The sequence below is a fragment of the Symphodus melops genome (assembly GCF_947650265.1).
Source record: "Symphodus melops genome assembly, chromosome: 18".
NCBI lineage: Eukaryota > Metazoa > Chordata > Actinopteri > Labriformes > Labridae > Symphodus > Symphodus melops.
The window spans coordinates 14,136,735-14,158,541 of record NC_136708.1 but is presented as its reverse complement, the minus strand read 5'-3'; the positions used below and the strand labels follow the sequence as shown (position 1 = coordinate 14,158,541).

The 21,807-nt window shown below is 41.5% G+C and overlaps 1 protein-coding gene across 4 annotated transcripts in view; it reads right to left on the bottom strand.

The window, feature by feature from the left end:
* runx1t1 (RUNX1 partner transcriptional co-repressor 1) overlaps nt 1-21,807 on the bottom strand; it is a 54,573-nt gene that overhangs the window by 13,589 nt on the left and 19,177 nt on the right. For all 4 annotated transcript variants that reach the window (XM_079368599.1, XM_079368601.1, XM_079368598.1 and 1 more), the window contains exons 2-4: nt 6,861-6,998; nt 4,786-5,027; nt 2,312-2,401 (exon numbers count right to left, since the gene is read on the bottom strand). In XM_079368599.1, coding sequence (XP_079224725.1) covers nt 2,312-2,401; nt 4,786-5,027; nt 6,861-6,998 — 470 coding nt within the window. The remainder of the gene's footprint in view (nt 1-2,311; nt 2,402-4,785; nt 5,028-6,860; nt 6,999-21,807) is intronic.

Sequence of the window (21,807 nt, the reverse complement as noted above, 5' to 3'; positions counted from 1 at the left end):
CTGAGTCTAGAATCTGAGACCACTGAAGGGTCTGGGCCATTTCTCATAATCATTTCTCTTTTGCTTCTGTGCAGTAAAGGTAACCAATAAGTGCACTTGCATAAGACAGAAGAAAATGTACGTAGTGCTCAGCAGCCGCAGCAACACTCTGCCCAGGATGATTTATTGAGAAAAAACTGGATCTGACATTTTGTCAAACGGTGCCAAAACACAATTCAGAAAATGCCACATTCAGGGTACACTGCACTTTATCAACTTAACTTTTCTGTGTAATTTGCAGTTGGAGGAGAAATTGGGGACTTCAACATCTATATAAATATTTCCTTTCACCGTTCTGTATGTCTCTCTTGAATTAAATGTGTGAGTTCCTCACAGATTTTCCGTCATTTCAGCTCGACGCAAGAAAAAAAACACTTGGTAGCTAAGACGAATGCAAACTTCAGCCTTTAAACAGAGAAACATTGTCACTTTTTTTAAGCCCTGTGTCTCGTGTGGCAGGCGTCCCGCCAACACATAACGTCACCGGCGCTGTGTGGTTTATGATTGCCTCCTTCCAGTAAAGAGTCTCGACCAATTTGTGGTTAAGTATTAAGAGAAGGGGAAAGGAGTTGAGTGGCTTTGGCTAGGAGTGGATGGGGGGAAATCAGAGGGGTCGCCTCGGTCTAACATTAGCGTAATGAAAAACTCCAAGCCCTGACGCGCATTGTTGCAGCTGTGCTTCGATGCACCTATAAAAGCTTCCCTACACCTCCAACTGCTCGCTGCTACCATATGTTCACTGGCATTAAAGGCCCCGCAGAGGGAAGACACTAAAATTAGACTGGGGAAAAAGAGAGAGAGAGAGAGAGAGAGAGAGCGAAGGAGCGATTGAGGGGAGAGAAAAAAAAAGAGATGCATCTTTGATTCCGCAGCCATCCCAGTGATACACCGACCATCTGGCGAGGAGACAAGAAGGGAAGGAGGAGGAAAGGGAGGATGGAGAGATGGGGAGCAGTAAACAGAGACAGGGAAGGGATAAAGGGAGAAAAATGTGGAGGGAGAAGAAATGAGAAAGGGAATCAAAGATGAAGTAAAGTTAAGATAAGAGAGTGATGTATAGAAGGAGACAGGGAGGACACAAAGCCCCTTGTTGGTTTCGTTAGCAGTAATTCCATTTGGACCAATTTATGCTGCCCACAATAATGTAGGCCTTTTTAATGTGCATTCTCACATGCACGAATCGGCAAATGCACACACTGCAGAGAGTGTAAAGGAGATGACATTGTATTCTGCCAGAATCTACCATTGTTTTTCCTTAAACCTCATGCCTGACACTCAGACACAAACAGATAGAGCAGAGGATGGAGAGAGGAAGTTGCATGATGAAGAGGAAAAGAAAGGAATTGAAATAAAGGTGAGGATTGAAGAAAAACTGGAACAAAAGGAACAAAATCAGAAGTGTGTAATGAAAACAAATGAGCTCCGAGTTACATTTTTGGCCAGTCTCTGCTCATCATCCACACTGATATTGATCTCAGTTTCACAAAGACCCAATAACATGATCTAAAACATCCCTCGATACACAACCAAGTCCCATTTTTCATCTTTGGATCCCAAAACAAAACAAAGCAGCAGACCTCCAAACGGCTCTACCCACTAGACACGCAGGTTATGCTCCTTTCAAGAACAAACAACCAGAATACGAGGGACAACAAGGCAACAAATTGGCTGAAGGAGCAGCATGGCTAGATGTCTAAAAGAGTGCTCCATCCTGTGTTAGCATACCTTAATGGCCTTCAATGGGAAACATTAACTGAGAAAGTCGAATGAAGAATCGATAACAAAACAACAAAGTGTAAGTGAAAGACAAGGGGGGACGTAGTCTTGAACCAAATCCACACTCAGTCGGGCTGTCTTGTACAACTCTTTCCGTTAAATGTGCACCTTAAGCAACATTTAGAATAAACAACAACAAAAAAACTTAGTTCAAAAAAATTATTTTAAATCCTCAAATTGTGCAATTTTGGTGTAATAGGCTGTGAGACACAGAAAGAGATGATGTGAGAGTAGAAGACAGTTTCATGTGACTGTTTATGAATAGATTTGATAGGAAGAAAGGAGGGAGTGAGGGAAACAAAGAGAGAGAGAGAGAGAGAGAGAGAGAGAGATACATAAAAATGCAAAGGGAAGTGAGTCCAAAAATAGAGAGAAAAAGGCATACATATCGTGAACTTAAGTATGCACATCTGGATCTGGGCTAGCTAAATGTCTTCCAGATTTGCTCGATCAGGCAGGCGAACCTTCAGTAGTGATTGCAGATTTAAACATCTACCTTTAGAAAAGGGATGACGAATGGTCGCAGGGGGAAGTTGGTGGCTTCTTGGAGCTTGGAGTGAAATTCTTCGATGGTTAGCGTGGAATTCTGGAAGAGAGAGGGAGATGAAGAGAAAACACATGGGTCCATGTGGAAGGCATTAAGTGATAATATTACTTAGTGGAAGCTAAGCTAGATCCCTGCCTGCAGTGAATGTTTTGGGTTTTGTTAATAGGAAGCATATGGGACGAGCCACGGCGCAAAGAGCCACAGAAAACAAAGACACACATCTCCGTCAATTAACAAAACAAATACACACGCAGGAATCACATCATCAAAAAAATATGCAGCAGGAGGGAGAAAAGGGCTTTCTTTTTCTTTCTTTCACCAGTGTTTTAGCTCTGTTTGGAACATGAACCTGGGAGGTGGTGGACTTGTAGCTATGTTGAAGCTAAAATGAAAAATGGCTTTGTGCATATTTATCTAAACAATGAAGCTTAATAGTTTGAATTCTTGTTTTTTCTGCCTATTCCTGTGTCAGCTAAAATCTGCCTTTTTTAACTTCAGCCCAAAAGAGATGACACATTATACAACTTAAAAACATTTTTTAATTCATAACCGTTGTCTATTGAAATAATGAATATTTTTACAGCTCAACATATTCAGCACTTAATGATTTCTTCTTTGTTTCCATCTGTTGGACATTCATTCTGATGATCCCACTCATACTACTCATATTTTTGTTCACTCAAAGCAGCTGGATTTTTTTTATCATGTGCCGAGCTGTGGAGCAGCAGGGGGTTTAAACTAGGTTACGCTTTTCAGTTCATCAACCCTGCACCTCTAAACATTTTGTCGTTTTTGTATCTCCGCCTTTGCTCGCCTGTAGCTCACATTAACGTCTGACAAGACAGAGGTGACACTGTTTTTAATTTTCAACTTCTAGTTCTCCAAAGAAAGCAGAGGACTAAGACAGAGTGAGAGAATACGAGGTGAGAGTGCACAAGGGAGATGAATCTGCTCAACAACAAGCAGAAATACAAACAAAAAGACAAAAAAACTAGCAAGACAGAGAACATTAAAAAAAAGGTAGCAGATTTTTTTTCCCTCCCTCCCCACACTGTCTGCGTTATTTCCCAGACCTGAATTTTGTTACATTCAGCCTTACATCTGTTCGCCCAGATTGCGTAGGGGCTGTTCTTGACAGCTAGTGAAACCTCCTGAGTCTCCCTCGTTCCCTTTCCACACCACACAACCAGCTAATTAACGGTGTCACTCTTTAAAAAAAAAAAGGGGAAGAGGAAGAGAGACACTGAACTAGAGAGGCAGAAGAGGAGAAAGAGAGAGAGAGAGAGAGGCACGCAAGCCAAAATGACACAGGAGAGGCATGTGCGGATGCAGACGGTGAGAAAAATAAACACAGTGAAGCCAAAAGGAGGCTATGCTCTGTGAGGCTAATTAAAAAAATTCCTCCCTCCATCTCCTCCGCCTCCTCCTTTTCCACACAACATTCAATCACTATTTCTGTATTCCCCGCTCGTTACACTCACATTTTTTTGAAGTACACAGACGAGTGATACATCTGTAGATCTGAATGTTTTTTCCTTATATAGCTTTCATAAAACTATGTCTGCTAAGCTGGAAGAACACGTCTCATCAAGTCTCTGTTAGATTCATGTATTTTGATGCTTGTGAGCATCTCTAAAGAAGAAAAGGCATAGTTTAAATTGTATAATTTCTTGCATATGCCCTGCACTCTAAGTTAATTTGAAAAAATCAGTTTTAGCTTTTGAATGCACCAAGAATCCAAAGCTCCAAAGTGATAACAGGAGTGCTTTCATCTCACTAGTTAAACCTGCAATCACTATTTTTAAAATTTCAATTTTGCAACTGACTGAGTCAGGTTTTAAGACTTGCGAGTTTTTTACAGCTTGATATAAAAGAAACAGGTTTTATCGTTATTACCCTCTGCTACTGGCTTTTAGTTTTACTGGGTGTTACATTTTAATTTGAATAAATATGAGGAAATTAAATCCAAAAGGCTACAGGTGCATAATGCTGTATGTCTCCAGGTGTGATGTTATGCTTTGTCTCAGAAAATAATACTCTGTCTTTGTTCTGTCATTCTGTTGTGTTGAGTAAATGGCGGTACAGTACTGAAGGATGTCAATCATAGATGCACTGATCTGCACAAGTGTTTATTTTCTAATCATGCTTGAGGGACCAGATGGGTGAGGTTTCTGGCATGAGTAAATGATAAAGCCTAAAGAGAAATTCCCCTGTTTTTTTTTTAAATCAGGGTGAATGATTTCAAAATATTATAAGTATTTATCTTTTAAACAGCTAAGTACAGTTAGACAAAGCCCTGAATAAATCTCTTATACCGTCGGCCACTTATGGGTTTGGAGAGTTACTCCTGCTCAAACAAGGGTGGCTGTCGTCTTTCCCTCTGAGCCCTCTGAACTTCAGCTTACAGACAGTTAACTACTCACCACTAGCCCCAGCACTAATGTGCGGACCCGCTCGCCAATTTCTGGTGAGATGTCGTTTCCAAACTGTTGCAGAGTCGTGAGGAAGCGCTTCAGCTTGCTGAGCTGCCGTGCGCCACAGGCTGGGGGAAGCTGCTGATTGGCCAGCGAGGAGGACGAGGAGGAGCTCGGACCGTTGCTGTAGCCGTTCGGTGGGGATGGAGCACCGTTGAGTGATGTAGGAGAGTGGCTACTGCCGTTGGTTACTGAATTAAAACAAGGACACAATGTGGAGAATTTAACATAAAAAAACAACATTTAATGGCCTCCTTTTTGGAAATAGATCTTTCCCGAAACACACTTGTTTATCAAAATCTGTAATCTGTTTAATTTACAGTGTATAACTTGGAAATGCTGTTAAAGTTGTGATGGCAACTAAGGATTGTGGGTTGTGTAACCTATAAGTGCGTAAGGGCACAATTGGGATGAGGGGTTTCTTCAATGAAAGCTTCTCCCTTCATATGAGCAAGGAGCTAATTTCAAATTGCCTTATTGGAACTGAACCTCTGATGTTAAATGACAAACATCGCCCAGAAAACATTCACGGTCCACAACATTTGTTTCTAACGGCGGCATGTTTGATCCTCTCATTAAAAACATATTTCTGATACATGCTGTCTCCCTGCGCCTCCTTCTCCCTCTCCCTTCTTCCGTGTAGTCTAAACAAGCAGGGGCAGTGCGACCCCCCGTTGCTCCCCAGCACGGGAGCAGTTCATGTTTATGTGTGTTGGGGGTAGTTTGTGTACAAAGAGATACACGGCAGCATAAAGCTTTCCCTCTAATGAGATTAGGTTTTGACTAGTGATCCACTCACTCCCTCTCTGGCCGTCGTCCAAAACCGCCGCTGTAAAGAGAGGAGAGAGACGAGATACTCAAACTGCATCTGCTAACAATTACGTCGGGTGGAAATCAAAGCATGCTGCTTTGTTAAAACCTTCGGCATGTGTAATGAGAGAGTCGGGGCCTGTCCTCCCTCATCGCACAGAAGCCCAAATGTTAATTGTGGAGTGTGAGCTTTTAGAACAGAAATCAAGATTAAAAGAGAGGGAGAAAGTAAACAACAGATAAGAAGAAAAACAGAAGTGATTGAAAGAGAATAAAATAATGCCTCTATGGCAAAGAACCGGCTCTTTTAATGCAGAGTGCAGACTTGAAGTATTTGATTCTAGGGCTCTTCATGCAAGTGATAAGTATGCACTTCTAAGTGAATGCTAGGCTGTAATTTGCTTGTCACAGGCAATGTGCGGCATCATGGCAAAGCTCCAACTCTTTGCAAGCATGGACATTAATGAACTTGGTGGGTGAGGTGTTTGGATGCCTGTGAATGGGAAAGGCTCAATACAACGTGTTAAGGAGCACTTGTGATGTTGAAGAATCAATGTTGTCGGAAAGTCTCTAAATGATTGAGAGCGTTTAAATCCAAGCTATTTTGAATTGTTGCTGTGAGTTTGTTTTCTTGAGGTATTGGATAAAACTACACTTAGCTCGTCTATTACGCAATCTGTTGCATCAACACAGTGATATTGTGATGCAACGAATCAGTGAATCAAATCAATGTTTCTGCTGATATCAAGGACGTGTCCAACACCAGTGCTCTCGCTTACCCAAAGACACAAGTTTACCCCACAGCTGGAATATTGAACACAAGGTCATGTAGCAATGACCGGGGTGAGCAGAAGGTCTGCAATTGGATAAGCTTCCTTGGCTGTGTGCTACTGACGAAACAAAATGTTCTATGTCTTCATTTTATCATGTATCATTTTTCTGGATTGGGACACAGCCTCGCAAACTAGTTGCTGATAAATATGTAGCACATAAACAGTAAATCACATCCTTTATTTAGTCTATACAGTACAACTGCTACAGCCTTTCTTGATTTTTGTCTTGACTTTTGTGTCAAGTCTGTACAAGTCTGTTATTTTGTAATCAAGTGTAATTTAAAGTTTGACAAGCAAAATGTATTTGCTGTGTAGTAAACACTTCAGGCAGATCAAGTAAATTCCCCTTTCGAGCTGAGCTATAACCATGTTTTAACTCACATGTGGTGGGGGTGTAGGAGCTGTTACGGGGTGCTCCTTGTGTGCTGGGTGGAGGTGGCATGGTAGGGGGGGTCAACCTGGACTGTGTCTTGACGTCCGCAGGTGAGTCGGGCATGGTGGAGAGCTTCCCAGTGCGATCTGAAGGAAAACAAAGGATGAAGCAAAAGATAAGAATAAGAAACATGCTGTTGTTACATGCTGATAGCTTCAGATAGGAAATACAAAACAGCTAAAGGCTTCACACCCCACATCTGTGTGCTTATAAAGGATCTATATCATCATTTGCACAGCATGGTAACAGGATTGAATCTGATAACAAAGTGCCTGTATGTCTGTCTACATGTCTTAGCAAAAGGCCAAAAGGCTCAGGATGACACACAGACACACGAGAGAGGAGCGTAAATCCGCTACCACTGCTTATTCTATCAATAGAGCAAAAGCTCTCTCCATTGCGAACTGCACTAATCAAACACACACACACACACACACACACACACACGCACACGCACGCACGCATATATACTCTTCAGCTTAATGCATGTGCCTCTTCATGTTATACTATTCACGTGTTTGGTTGACACAAGGTAGAAAATCAAAAAGAAATCAACAGTTATCTGAAGAACTCTGAATGCTGAAAGTGATATTGAATTTATCTTGTGATAAAAGGAAAAAAGAAGGACAGAAAAAAAGCATTACAGATACAGAAAAGAAGTGAATCCTTCTTACAATGCTTAAGTAACAAATCAGACACGACCCAAAAATAAACATGAATGCAAACAACATGCTGATTCAATTCACACATACTGAACATATACACGTACTCTATATTTGACACAGATAATGTTAATCAAAAGCTAAACATATTAGCATACCGCACGGTAATCTTCAACTTAATCACTTCTAGCACATTTTTTCACAGATTTTCTCCTTATTCTTATCGTCTACGATTTGGTTTAAACGTGGCATATAAAACACTCATCAAAAACCAAACATCTTTGCAGAGGACAAGCCTGTTTTCACCTAACTCAGTGGCATTGTGCTTAACAGTTAAGTGACCCTATCAAATGTGTGAGAACAACAACAAGACTGTATCGCACACTCACGAGGGTTTAGCCCATATTGTGCAGGATAAGATACACAGCTTCCCACAATAACAGCAGTAACGAGGCTATCCCAGACACGTTGTGAAGAAGAGATTGTAAGAAGAAAAGGAAGGAGAAAATGAGGATGGAGAAAAGAGAGGGAAGGGAGGGGCTGCAGGAGAAACAAAAGTGCAATCTTTGACATTTGGAACGTAAAGCTGTTATCGTGGAAGGGGCTCGTGCTTTTACTCAAACGCACAACCGCACTGATACGGCAACTATGGCAACAACACACACGCCCTAGAATCTGGGTGGGGCGGTCAGACTGAATGTTACAGTAAACAGGTAGTCTCTGTTACACATTTTTCGAAGATCCAAAGGATACACGTATTTATGTTGCAACCTAAAATGCAATCATATGTTTGCATGGAACTTCCGTTATTTAAAACTTTCTTTTAGTGTTTGTGCAATCAAGTGTTTACACTACAGGCTATATTGATGCCATGCCGACAGTTTGAATCTGCAGTTTTGGGTTTAGGTGACATGAAAGAGGAATTCTCATATGAGAGAGACAGGAGGTACTAAGCCTGTTAGCTATAGGCCCGAGCCTCAGTAGCACTGTGGCTGGCTGCTGCTGAGGTGCACTGTGACTAAGTATTTTAGTCACGCTAGCTCGGCTTTAGCAGGCAGGCGAGTGAGGGATGGAGATGTCTCTGAAATAAAAAAGGGAGAGTGGCCTCATACATCTATTTCCAGAATTAACATTAAGGACACTGCTGTTTATTCTGTACGTTGAGCCCTTGGAAACACAAGAAGAGGTAATGTGATGTAAATGAATAAAACAATGTTGAGAAACAGACTTTGTGATGGCATACGTTAACTCTATCATGAACAGAACTTTAAAAGACTGGACTCTTGAAGCTTTAGTAAGAAGCTTTATTAGGAATGGTGGCATATAAGAAAGTATTACAAGAAACAAGTAGTTCATATGGAACTAAACAATTATGACTCACTGTTTTTGAGTCAACAGAGAGATGCAATCCTAAACCAAGATCCCAGAACACTACAGATCTTCAGTCTAATTTTGCCGTGGATTACTGGGATGTGTTCAGAGTGGTCTGAATCCCTACGAATGTAAGGTTTGGGTTGCTTTATTGAACTCCATAAAACTAAATATCAGTTTAAAGTTTTGACTCAGCAAATGCAGAGAAAAAAGGATGAATTGAACAGAGGTGCATGAGCGGATACAGAGAGGAGATCAGTGGAAAAACAAGAAGTGATTAGGAAAGCAGAGAATAGAGGAATGGAGGTGAAAGCAGAGTCAAATTTAAAGAGAAGATGGAGAGAACAGAACGACCTTCCAAACCTTAAAGCATCTATTGAGTGTGTTGCAATATCTTCCTCTATACTCTGTCAAACACACGTACATAGACTCTTTTCAGCCTATCAACCTGGATTAGCTTACAGCAGAAAGGTTTACTGCTCTTATTTCACCACAGTAAAAAAATATCTGGACTATTTATTTTATAAACTCAGCCTACAGCAGAGCAGCGAGTGGAAACATATAGTCTTACCTCTGGCTGCCAGCTATCATATCCTGCATGCCTGCCTAAATATGATCTATAAAAATACATGGCCATTACAGAAGACGGCTGGCTGACAGGGCCCAAGGTAATTCATCATTGCTGAGTCAAACACAAGAGTCTGAATGTTATACGTTTAACGAACCCAAGTTAAATAGAGAGAAGTTACCATATCGCACATGGTTCTACTCATACTGTTCCTCTGAGTCTTTGAGCTCATGCTTGCAACGGTTCTCGCTGTTTGTTTTTATAATGAAGAAGTCATTATGACTCGGTTATGGTGGTCTATTGTTGAATGTTGTGTCCACGTCCTTTTTTGCGACTCAGTTGCAAAATCTGCAATGACTCACTCACATCACAACAATGCAACGATGAGTCAGATATTGACTTCAGGTCATCTGCAGATAGCAATGTCAAGAATGTGGTAAAAATGGCTACTTTTTCCCCATTTTCCACAATTATCGATAATACAAGTTATCAGGCACAGAAATGTGTTGATCGTTTGGCATCATTATAGTGATTAATCTCAAATGTTTGGTTTTTGAAGAAAAGCCATTAATAAAAGGTCTTGGAGGTCATCAGTGAATTCCAAAATGACTTTGTGATTTTTAAATGAAATTAATTGGATGTTGCCCATGTTTTTTTTTTTTCTGAGATAGATCTTTTAGACTGTAATGTGTCAAGACATACTCATCCAAGTGTGACTTCTCAGTGAACTGCAAATGAAAAAAAAGAAGAAAAAAAAAAGAGAAATTCAATTTGAATTTCTCGAAAAAAAGGGGTAAAGCATAAATGTTTGAACTCAAGATCCATCTGTAGTCCTTGCATGGTGCCGGAGGCCCTGCAGCAGCCTGAAAAGATGAGTTTGGTTACAGGCTTGTAATTGGGGATTAACACCTGGGTCAGTGTGAGGATTGGGGTGCAGTCATCGTGGGAGATGAGAGAAACATATACCCTGAAAGCATTTCAAACTCCACAGCCCCTCAGGGGAAGAAGATAAAGGATAAAGTGTGAAATCCATGTACACAGCAAATACAAGCACCCAGACACACACACAAACACACTCTCTCTCTCTCTCTCTCTCTCTCTCTCTCTCTCTCTCTCTCTCACACACACACACACACTTTCATTTACAAACAGAATCCTCTCTGTTTCTGATTTGATTGAGAGCACTGCAAAGCATAAAAAAGCATAAGCATAAGCAGAATAAAATTGATGGCTTCATTCTAACTAACTAACAAGGGCCGCACCCATCCCCTTCAATACTATGCCACTTGAGTCAATGGCAGCACACCCTCTACAAGGGTTCAGCTAGTCAGTATCTTATTTGTAAAAAAAAAGCTGCAGCACAATACTACTAAGGGCATACACATGTATGTATCTGTTTTCATGAGCAAATATGTCTGTTTGCATTTTTTAAAATAGAAAAAAATGCAAACAGACATATTTGCTCCATATGTATGGAGAAGACAACAGACAATCCCTCATCTTATTACAGCAGCAGAGGCAGGCTGACCAGTGACCAAGCGCTCCCTACCTCATGCATAATTCAGTTTAAAAAAGCACCACCTGAACAAGCAACCTTAAACAACCTTGAAAACAAAGTCTCCTCCAGTCTAATGTGTCTGTTAAAAGTTAATGGCAAAACCTAATGCACATCTATTGTCCATTTATTAGACCTGTCAGCTCGTGCTCGTTGCATACTGTACGTAAAGCTCGATTTGCGGCTGGCGGATGGATGTTATTCCAACACTGGACAGGTATTGATGTGCGGAGCGTTAATGGAAAGGGTCCGATGAGTGCTTTGACTTTGTCTAACTCGCTTTACAACTTCTCAGAATTGCTGTTGTCAAGGAATTAATGGATGGCAGGGGATGAGGATGCCTGTTGAAGAGGCAGCAATTCAACTCAACAGCATTAAGCCATAAAGGAACAGAAGAGCCTTTCGAATGTGTGCTGATTCACTCGAGCCTTCAGTTCAAGCAGAGGTGCCCAACCTTATTGATGCAAATGGACGGTGATTACACTGATCTGACTACCTATGAACTATGATCTCCCAGAAGGAAAGGTTATATTTGCTTTGTCTACGTCAACCAGAATGTCCCTCTCTGGGAATAACAAAGTATATAAAATAAAAAAAAATAAAATAAAATAAATCAATCAATTCAGAATTACACCGATACCACAGCCAACACATTTGTAGTTTTTGCGCCTTATGTTTACTTGTATTGTCAGAGATTGCACATCTTTGCGTCGTGGGTACATCAGTCAGAGAGATGTTCAGTCTAAGAGTTTGAAGTTGGCTGAAGGGGTATTATTTCTCTGTATTTCACAAGAAAACAGACCCACTGGAAGGTTTCAGAGCACCAGGTTGAGAACCCGCAATCTAAACATCAAATCTGTAATTGCACTTTTCTCGTTATCATCTCATATTAAAGACGAGAATACACAAAAGTCCATCACTGCTCTCAAAACATGCTGTCAAAAGCTCCCTGTTAATATTACCTGCAGCAGCTGAATTTCTCTTGTTTGTTTCTTCTTTAATCTCTATACAATCTACCCCTCAGGCACAAAGGGCGCTCCTAGAAATGAGGCAGAACCTTGGACGACTACCTGCCACTCACAAAGATGTCTTCACACTTACATCACCCGTTTGCATCGTCTATGATTACGGGATCCACAATGTTTGCAAAATCTCCCTTTCTTTCTTTCTGACTGTCTGTCTTCGTCTTTCTCTGCCTCTCTCTCTCTCTCGTAACCCTCTTTCAGCCGAGCTCAAAGAAAAGAGATTTTATCCCCCCGCTGACTTTCATACACGCCTTTTTCTAAGGTTACATGCAAGTTACATCACTCGCCTAAAACAAGGTTGTTGCAGTGAAAGATATCCAAAAGGAACGCGGTCCCTGAGAAACAGTTCAATGCGCTACGGAGACGACTTTGCTAACCCACAACTCAAGGCAGTAATACAATGTAATATCAAAACATTGTATTTCATCATCCCTTCAAAAAGCTCAAAAAGGTCATTTAAGATTCAAATCACAGCGCAAAGCAGGGATAGCGCAGCCTAACCTTGATTTTTTAGATTATTCAAAGAGGCATGACTTCGAAATTTATCATCAGGAGATAGAGTCAAACCATCTCAATTACACACTTCATAAGCCAGAATTGGCACTTTTGAGTGTGTGTGTGTGTGTGTGTGTGTGTGTGTGTGTGTGTGTTTGCTGCAATCGTACAGTTGGAGGCCCAGAAAATGATGTGATAACAGCGGCGGTAATATGCCACTCGAGACTGCTTCACACAGGCAAATCCCATTCTTCAAAACAACAATGGATTTCAATCATGCTGGGGTGAATTTTCCTGAGTTGGCAGCTGTGACATAAACAATCCCACGTAAGCACAATATAGTATTAATCAGACATAAGATATCATCATTATGGAGTTAAATGGAAAAATGTACACAGACTGGCCTGCTAATGCCCTGTACACACACGGACATCAAATCTATACATGACTAATGCCTTCAACTCACACACACACACACACACACACACACACACACACACACACACACACACACACACACACACACACACACACACACACAGAGTGATATGAAGAGAGAACTGTGAGGCATTGAATCCACAGGAAGTTTGTGAAATGAGCGCTAATGTCCGTAACGTGTCTATTTGTGTGCAAAATGGTGCCTCCAGGTGTGTTTTATCCACAAAAACACACACATATAAACACACACACACACACACACACACACACACACACACACACACACACACACACACACACACAGTACACAATAAGAGAGCGGGACAGATAGGTAATGGAATAGATGAAGTGATACAGCGATGCTTTAAACGTGGCTTGTGTTGATTGCTCTGTGCAGAGTACAGATGTGAATAGAGGGAGCGAGAGACAAAAGAGAGACGCAAAAATGAAGAGAACGGATGGACGGAGGTGTTGGAGACTGGTGTTGCGGGACAGGTGGGACGATTGAGATTCAGATGATGTACAGAGAGAAACAGGAGAAATCCATCGGTATGCAAGAGGGGTAACCTCTCTCCTCTTCCCATCATCCTTCTCCACCAAAACGTGCACACACACACACACACACACACCCACACACACACACACACACACACACACACACACACACACACACACAGAATAATCGGCAGCCAGATGGAGCAGTATGCAGAGCATGTCCCATCAAACTCCACCCGCTTGTCAAGAAGATGTATGGATGCAACGCCCTACCACCAATCCACAAGCACACACACAAGTCCACACAAACAAAACAACACAACTCTCTCTCTCTCATTTACACATAAACACACACACACACAGCTGATTTCCTTTTTTTTTTATTTCCCTCTACAGCAGAGGAGAGCAGCACCTTCATCAGTGCTTCTCTTTTCTCTTCCCCTTCTCTGTCCTATTCTCATCCTCTGATTCTTGCTTTCCCTCCTCCTGTCTTTGCTCTTTCCCGTTGAGGGAACACACACCTTCCCCCTGATTTCTGTATCCTGGAGACCTCTGCTTCAGCTAATCCCCAGCAAACATCATAAAGGATGCAGGAACTTTGGGCACAGCCTGACACAGTTTCCACTTTCTTTACTTTGTGATTTAAGAAACAAGCCAATGAGCTGTACCTATGTCTGTAATCTTTTTTCCTTTACATTACACTATGCCAGGAGCACTTTCACAACTGACCTAGTATATATTGTCTCTTTCAAAACCCCGGTCCATCTTTTTTTTTTCTTTTAAAGTCTGCCCTGGGGTAAACTGACAATATTGCATATCTAAAAATACAACTAAGAAGGACGCAACAATATAATCAGAGAATTGTAAATAGAATAATCAAGTTTATGTTTTCAGTTTCAATTGCACACTTCACTTCATTGTCACACTATCCTGCCCTGACATCATAATGAAGACAACATGAAGGAGAAAAGCTACAACACAGCGTGCACATATTCTGCTTTTTCCAATGTATCGTTATTTTTCTCTCAGTGTAGCATCGTGTGTTTACACTTTGTCAAGCCAGCAAAGACATAAGGAGATTTCTCAATTGCACACAAAGGTCTGAACACCATCTGTTCCATCACACAAACATTACCGTGTACACCAGTGCATGTCAGCACACAAAATAAAAATAGAAAAAGCAAAACCGAACACAGAAATCCTGCAAAACACACTGGAAAATAAAACATATGCGGCGGATAACTCTCAAAGTCCTTCACTCTTTCTGAAAAAATAGATTTATGGTAATGTCTGCTGCTTTACCCATCTGTTGAAATTAAGTCGAGAGAGAAAGGGGAAGCAAGTGTTGAGGAACAATAAAAGTGATTCACAGTGGCAGTTACGCATGCTCTCAAACTGAACAGATTCCTGCCACATGTTGTTGCCAGGCAAAATTGAACTACAGGGTCTTGTAAAATAAAGACAGGCACGGGGAATATTTGAGGGGAAAAATGCAGAAAAAGTGAAAAGAGGCGAGAGAGAAGTGGGTCAGAGAGAGGTATAGGTATAGAGTAAACATTGAGGTCTGTGAACAGTAGAGAGCCTGAATGAAAAAGGGAGCGCTTAGCGTCATAACCGGGGCCCACAAAAACTGAAAACATATTGCCATCAGACAATCACATCGGGCCAAGCGTGGCCCAACATGTTGAGAAAATCTATCTAATCATTGTTTATTTAGATGAAGCTGGCCTGTCATTTTCACTTGCATGATGTTAAAATAATCATATAAATGTTGCTGTTAGGGGACAAAATAGAAGTGATATAACTCAGATGTAAGCTCTGGTGAGCCCTGTTTGGCCGTCTAACGGGAGGCAGCCTGTTGACAATTACTTTCTGCACACAGCTCGCTTCTTTTCTGATGCCATGCAGACCAACACGGAGCCCAGTGAACCCAAATGGATCTGGGTGTTTTCCCAGGCAGGACTCCACGCCAGCAGAAAAAGACTCTCACAAAACACTTATCGTTCAACCTTCATGTTAATGACAAATGTCTTCATTTCAAAGCTTCGCTCAGAATTAGTGCGTTTAGCCTCCCCTGCCATTGGGATGTTGTTTCTGTTGTGTTGCTGAAGATTAATATCCTTGACACATACATGAAATAAAACTGTGTACACTGTACTTGACAACTATCTCCCTTTTGGAGTCTCACTTTTTTGCATTTGTTGCCGTACAAAAACAAAGCTTTTCCTCTGTCAGGGCTGAAAAAAAGTGGAACAAGGACACATACACACATACTCTCTGTGGACGCCCGGAATCTTGTAGCACAATTTAAAACCACTGATGCATCCATTCAATCTCTAAACACAAACACATTGATACACACTGATACACACACATGCCCAAGAGGCAATTTGAGTCCTCTCCCCCTTTTATTTCTCCTCAATCTAGCTGTAACCGTCACTCTAAGCCAATTTATCTGTCCAAGCTTAAAGAAATCATATTCCTGTCTACAAGAGGAAAATCCATTTTCAACAGACAGTAAAGACCCTCGTGTTTTACATGACAGTTATCTTTTACCATGTGGAAAGAGAGATGGAGGGGAGGGGAGTGGAGATATGGATGTAACAATATACAATATTGGCTAAGTGAGAGTGCAGTTGCTCTGGGTAATGTGTAGGAAACAGAAGGTGATGAAAAGGCGAAACAGATGTGGAAAAGCAAGATTTAGAAAGAAGTTAAGAGATGGGGAAACGAGGGAGGCGAGGGTGCTGAAGTAAGGGATAGTAATAGAGAGATAACATTAAGCATATATGAGAGACAGATGGGAAAATCAAATGTGAAAGGCAGTGGACAGAAAAAGGAAGGACGGATGCTAACAGTAAAGGGTGTGTGTGTATATATGTGTGTGTGTGTGTGTGTGTGTGGGGGGGGGGGGGGGTCCATGAGAAATGAGAGGGGGAGGATGGGGGGGAGCTGCCTGTCGCTCGGGCGTTTTCAAAATATCACATGACGACCGCCATATGTTGGACATTACTGCCGTTAAACTATCTTCCCCAAAACCTTAGAAAATGTATGTCTGCAATTTCTGAAATGTGTTACAGGGCTCTGGTAAGTAGAACCAGATTTGCAAAAGTGGAAAAAAAAAAAAAAAAAAGTAACCCCTCAACATCCCCTTCTCCTTAAACTGCTACTCTCTTTTTTTTTTTAACACCACCTCTCCTCCATCGCCCCTCACTCCCTTTCCCTGCAGGAGAAGACGTTTTAAAAATGAGTCTTAGTCACATCTGGCAAGAAAGGAGCCGGAGAGTGGTGGTTTGTATACTCGCATGAGAGCATCTCCAGGTTTGTTTGTGTTTGTGTGTACCTGTGTCAAATGGTGACCATGGATTACTAATGGCTCTGAGTGGCTGAGAGTCGAGTTGCTGAAAGCAAACACAGCACACACAAACACAGACACACATGCATTTCCAATCCACGACTATTCCAGGTCAGCGATGGGTCTTTTTCTCCTTTCATGTAACCATCACACACTGTCTCTCCATCTCTGCCTCCTCATCATTTCCACACCCCCAGAAAGCATGCAGACCTTTGAAGCCAATTTTACATGGGGGCTGAAACTGGTATTGCAGCGTCAAGTAACGCTAGCGGGCCCAACATTGGGACACAGAGATGTCTATAACTCAATGGATACATTTTTTGAGGCACACAAACTTCACCACAAGAAAACAGAAAAAAGAAAATTCAAAAAAGTTTGTAAAATGTAGAGTAATTAAAGCCAAATTCAGACATTTTTTTGCAGACATAATGAAAGCAGATCAAGGCCAAGGGACTGCTACTCCAAGTATACATGCTCTATGGGCCGAGTAACGTAAAAAAAAACAATACTTTCACACACAGAAGTCAGATACTTCTATCTAAGCCATCCAAGTCCACTGACAGATGAGAGGATCTCAAAATGGGAAAAGAGAAGAATTTACCTCAAAGCTTTGCGACACACTGATCAAATCTACCAGTGAATCATCTGTAAGTGTCTGTGAGGCAGAGAGTGGAGCAGATGACTCCCAATAAACATTTGAAAACAAGATTCTGCGATCAATTTTAGGTAATGACATGCATCCCAACATTGGTTATGTTTTTTTTTCCTTTTCAGGCCAAAGAAAATCTTTTGCACAGTTTGGATAGTCTGTTTCTTAATTAATTGGTATAAATGTGATTAACTTAACACATTGTTGAAGAATCCAGTTAAAAGAAACCTTTTTTTGTATTACTTGGAGACGCTAAAATCCAGAGGAAAGCTAACTATTTCTCATCATTCTGTCCTCTGTTTTTTTCCCCGCTCAGCTAAATCCCTACTTTATTGTCATGAAAGCAATAATATACTCATCAATGTCAAGTGCAAGCAGTAGCATTTGAAAAAGTTGATTTTGAGCAGAATTGGGTGAAAATTGTAAATGAATAAACTTTACAGTGAGATTAGAATCATAATCCTTTTTTAATCGCCAAGTACATTTACATATACAAGGAATTTGTCTTAGTGTAATGGTGCTAAAAACAGTTAACATGGAAGATACATGTAAATGTGCTATATGTACCTGCATCTTAATATTACCTTCACTTATACGGTGAAAAGCACATCAACTCTTTTTTGGCAAGGCCCTGGCTTGTTCTATGAGAAGAACAGTAAAACTTTGCTCAGACTTCAGTAAACAAAGTAAACTCCTCACTGTTGGACACATGTTACAGTCTTTACTCTGCAAGAGGCCCTTCACATCACTATCCTCCCACTGTCCATCCAACAACTTTGAACTCTGTCCTCAACAGGACAGTCCCATTGTTGTGTTTTAGTCCATACATAAACACAAGTAGAAAGAGACACAGACACAAACACACACACACACACACACACACACACACTCAGCCTAACTGCTCTCCAGTGCTACAGATGGATGCCACCACTCTCTCTGGAGCTGTGCCAGCGCCAGCTAGTGAACAGCTTGCCTGGCACAGAGCGCTGTGTGTGCGTATGTGTATGTGTGTGCATGTCTGCAGAAACAGTAGCGAAATATCCTAGCACAGATGGGTGGCCAAAATACCCCCCCAATCCACACCCCACTCGCCATTCTCCCTTCTCCTCCAACAAAAACACAAACACAAGAGAATACACACACAGGCACATATGTTCAAAAACGGAGACACTGATATACGTGCGCAATATCTTGATATTGCTTTAGTGTTTCCGAGCTATGAACGCTGCCGCTTGCACAGCTGCTTCCTCAGAGACACACAGACCTACTCACACACGCACAGCAGAAGACTGCATGTAGACACATGCACATACTGTCACATGTGGGCTTCGTTTACACAGTTTACACTTCCTGTATAAGGTATGGGAAGTCCAAAGTCCACACACACAAACACGTGCAAAAAAAAACAAAAAAACATGCACACACACCGATCCCAAAGCCCATACACAGTCAGACATACACGATCCTGTGTATCTGCCACTTGAACATCCACATCCATACAAACACACACTAATACAGTGCTTTATGCACGGAGCCAACCTTGTGTGTATCGGCTTGTTTTTTCCACACACACACACAATGAGACAAAACATCAAGGCACGCAGTTGGAAAGCCTCCAGAACTGGCAGCATGCCAGTCGAGGCCTATAGATCAGCGTGATCATAAGGCGTGTGTTAAGACATATCACTGTTTAATGATTTGACAATGAAATTAAGACATGAAAGCTTTTGCTGGAACAATAGAATCAACAGAATGTAATTACTATGCAGCTGTGTTCACTTAAAACTGTTTGAATGCTTAAGGTGTGATGTGAATCCCTCTGACAGGCAATCTGACGTTGCTTCACGCTTTGAATTTTTATGCTTTTTCATTAAAGCAGCTGCACGCTAAGATATTTTCAAAGCGCCTCTTCATGAAAAACAGCAGGTTTCAGATTCACTTAGGGTGAAAGGGTGCCCTCTGAGGATCAAACAAAGATGGAGAAACTTCAACAAACTGAAAGAGCCGGTTTATAGACAGCCTGCCAGTCAGTCAATGAGCTCAGGCGGCTGGCAGCAGGTACCCTCACCCCAGTGCAAAGGGGAGCGCGTGGTGGCTGGCAGTGCCAACTGTGCACCGCATACTTGTGCCAACTCTGCCAGCCTTGCCGTGTCTGTTTGCTGGGTGCCATCTGGGAAAAACAGCTCTGTGCACATGCAGTCTTCAGCTTGGTGGGGACACACACAAGCACACGTGCATAGGAAGGCAAGGGTATGGGTTTGCTCTGCACATACATGCAGCATGCACACAAATGTATACGCACACACACACACACACACACACACAGCCGGTCGCTGACAGCTCACCATCTGTGCACTGCCTCTGACTTCTCCCTCTGCTTCCTTCTTTGCCCTTGTTTTTTGCTTTTATAAACTCTCGCTCCCTCTCCTTCCTTTCTCGCAACCTCTCATCTCACCACCATGATTTCCGGGCAACATACACCTGTGTTACATCGTGACCACCTGTGTAATGATTGACACTGGACATGTATTTCTTATATTGCATATATTTCTTATATGTAGAACAGAGATGTGTCACTGAAATTAAACAACTTGTGTTCTGTCATTTCCATGATAGGAGAGGCTGTTACAGGTGGTGTGAAACATGTGGACTGTATAGTCATCGGCATAACAAGTTTTTGGAAGAAAAATAAAAGAGAGAATTAAGGAAAAAAACAAGTTAAGACTAATGAAAGAAAAGACAATACAACACTTGAAAAAAGAAAAGGAGGGGAAATGCCAAGTCAAATACTTCAACAAGTAAAAAAAAAAAGAATCCTATTCCAGTCTTTTTTTGTTATTATCAGCGAAGAAGAGCGAATAAGGACAACAGTCACACAAAGAGCAAAAAGGAGAGAGGAAAATGAAAAAGGGAGGAGGAGAAGAGAAGTAGAAGGTAATATGAGTTCAGAAACGTGGAATTTACATCAAAGAGAAGCTAAAAACAGGTCACTGTCTTACCCGAGTTTAGCCTTGGGTGAAGCTCTCGCTCACATGTTTCTCATTTAAACAACCATGCACCACTGTTTGAAAGTGATGGCCAGGCAGAGAAACAAGCTCCTTTTTTTCACTTAGTGGAGAACACTCGTATATGATTTCACCCATTTTTTATCCATGTTGAAAACCATATTGTCCTATCTATATGAGCATTTTAAATCTATATGTCACAGCTTACGACCATGCTATTTGTTCTCCTTTACAACGTATCAGCTATAATATTTTCAATCTCAAATCACTCCCTCGCCTTTCCTTTTGCTTGCTCCATTTATTTCTTTCTTTCTCGCTGGCCAACACTACCAGCAGTAACTGATGGTTTCTCTCACTCTCCATCCTGTCTCTGTACAGTATATCATCCCACCTCCTTCTGGCAACTGCACAACACCCCCAGAAAGATGTACGATTGAACGCTATTCCATTCCAATTATTCGTCCTCCTTTCTCATACAGTCACAAACCTTCTGCGCTTTCCTTCTCTTTTTTTTTATTTTTATTTTTTTACCATTTTTTTCTTATGTTTACCAGTCATCCTCCTCCATCTCTCTTCATTCTTCTCTCCATCCAAGCCCCTAAAAACTGTTACATGGCTCTGGCAGCGACAGAAGAAGTAGCCTAATTGCAAACAAGGAAAACCCATTTGGAGTGGCCGTCTGTTGCTTCTCAGCCCCCTTCTGAACTCTCCTGAGAAGAAATGCCCCACATCTCTCCTCTCTCCAGCTTCCCTCTTCTCGTCTCTACCACCATTCCTTTCTTTGAAATATTCCTGTCTATTATGTTGCTGTTTATCCTGTTTTATTAGAAACTTTGTTTACTGCCTTTGAACATCCCTCGGTCCTATATGTTCTTTGTATTCATTTATTTCATGTTTGTATCAAGGCAAGTATGGAGGAAGACTGATGACACACACTCAGTATTTCTTCCCAACACTGTGGAAACACATGGAACCTCATCATGTAAATGTTCAATAGATTTGGGTACAACAAAGAGGAGGCACATAAACAACAGTTACATGGTCATTTTTTGGCTAATTCGCAAAACAGTTGTTGCTATGTTCTCAAGATAGTTGGCAGCTATATGTCTGTCTGACCTTTCACTTGGCTTTACAACACTGAAAGGAGCAGCGAGTGAATGAGGACAGAAAAGTTGTCAATATGAAACCTCCCTATGTGCAGTAAATGCTCAAGTCCACAGTGTGTTCATTGCAGTGAGTGACACCGCTGGAACTATATCTTGTTGTTTGCAATGTTT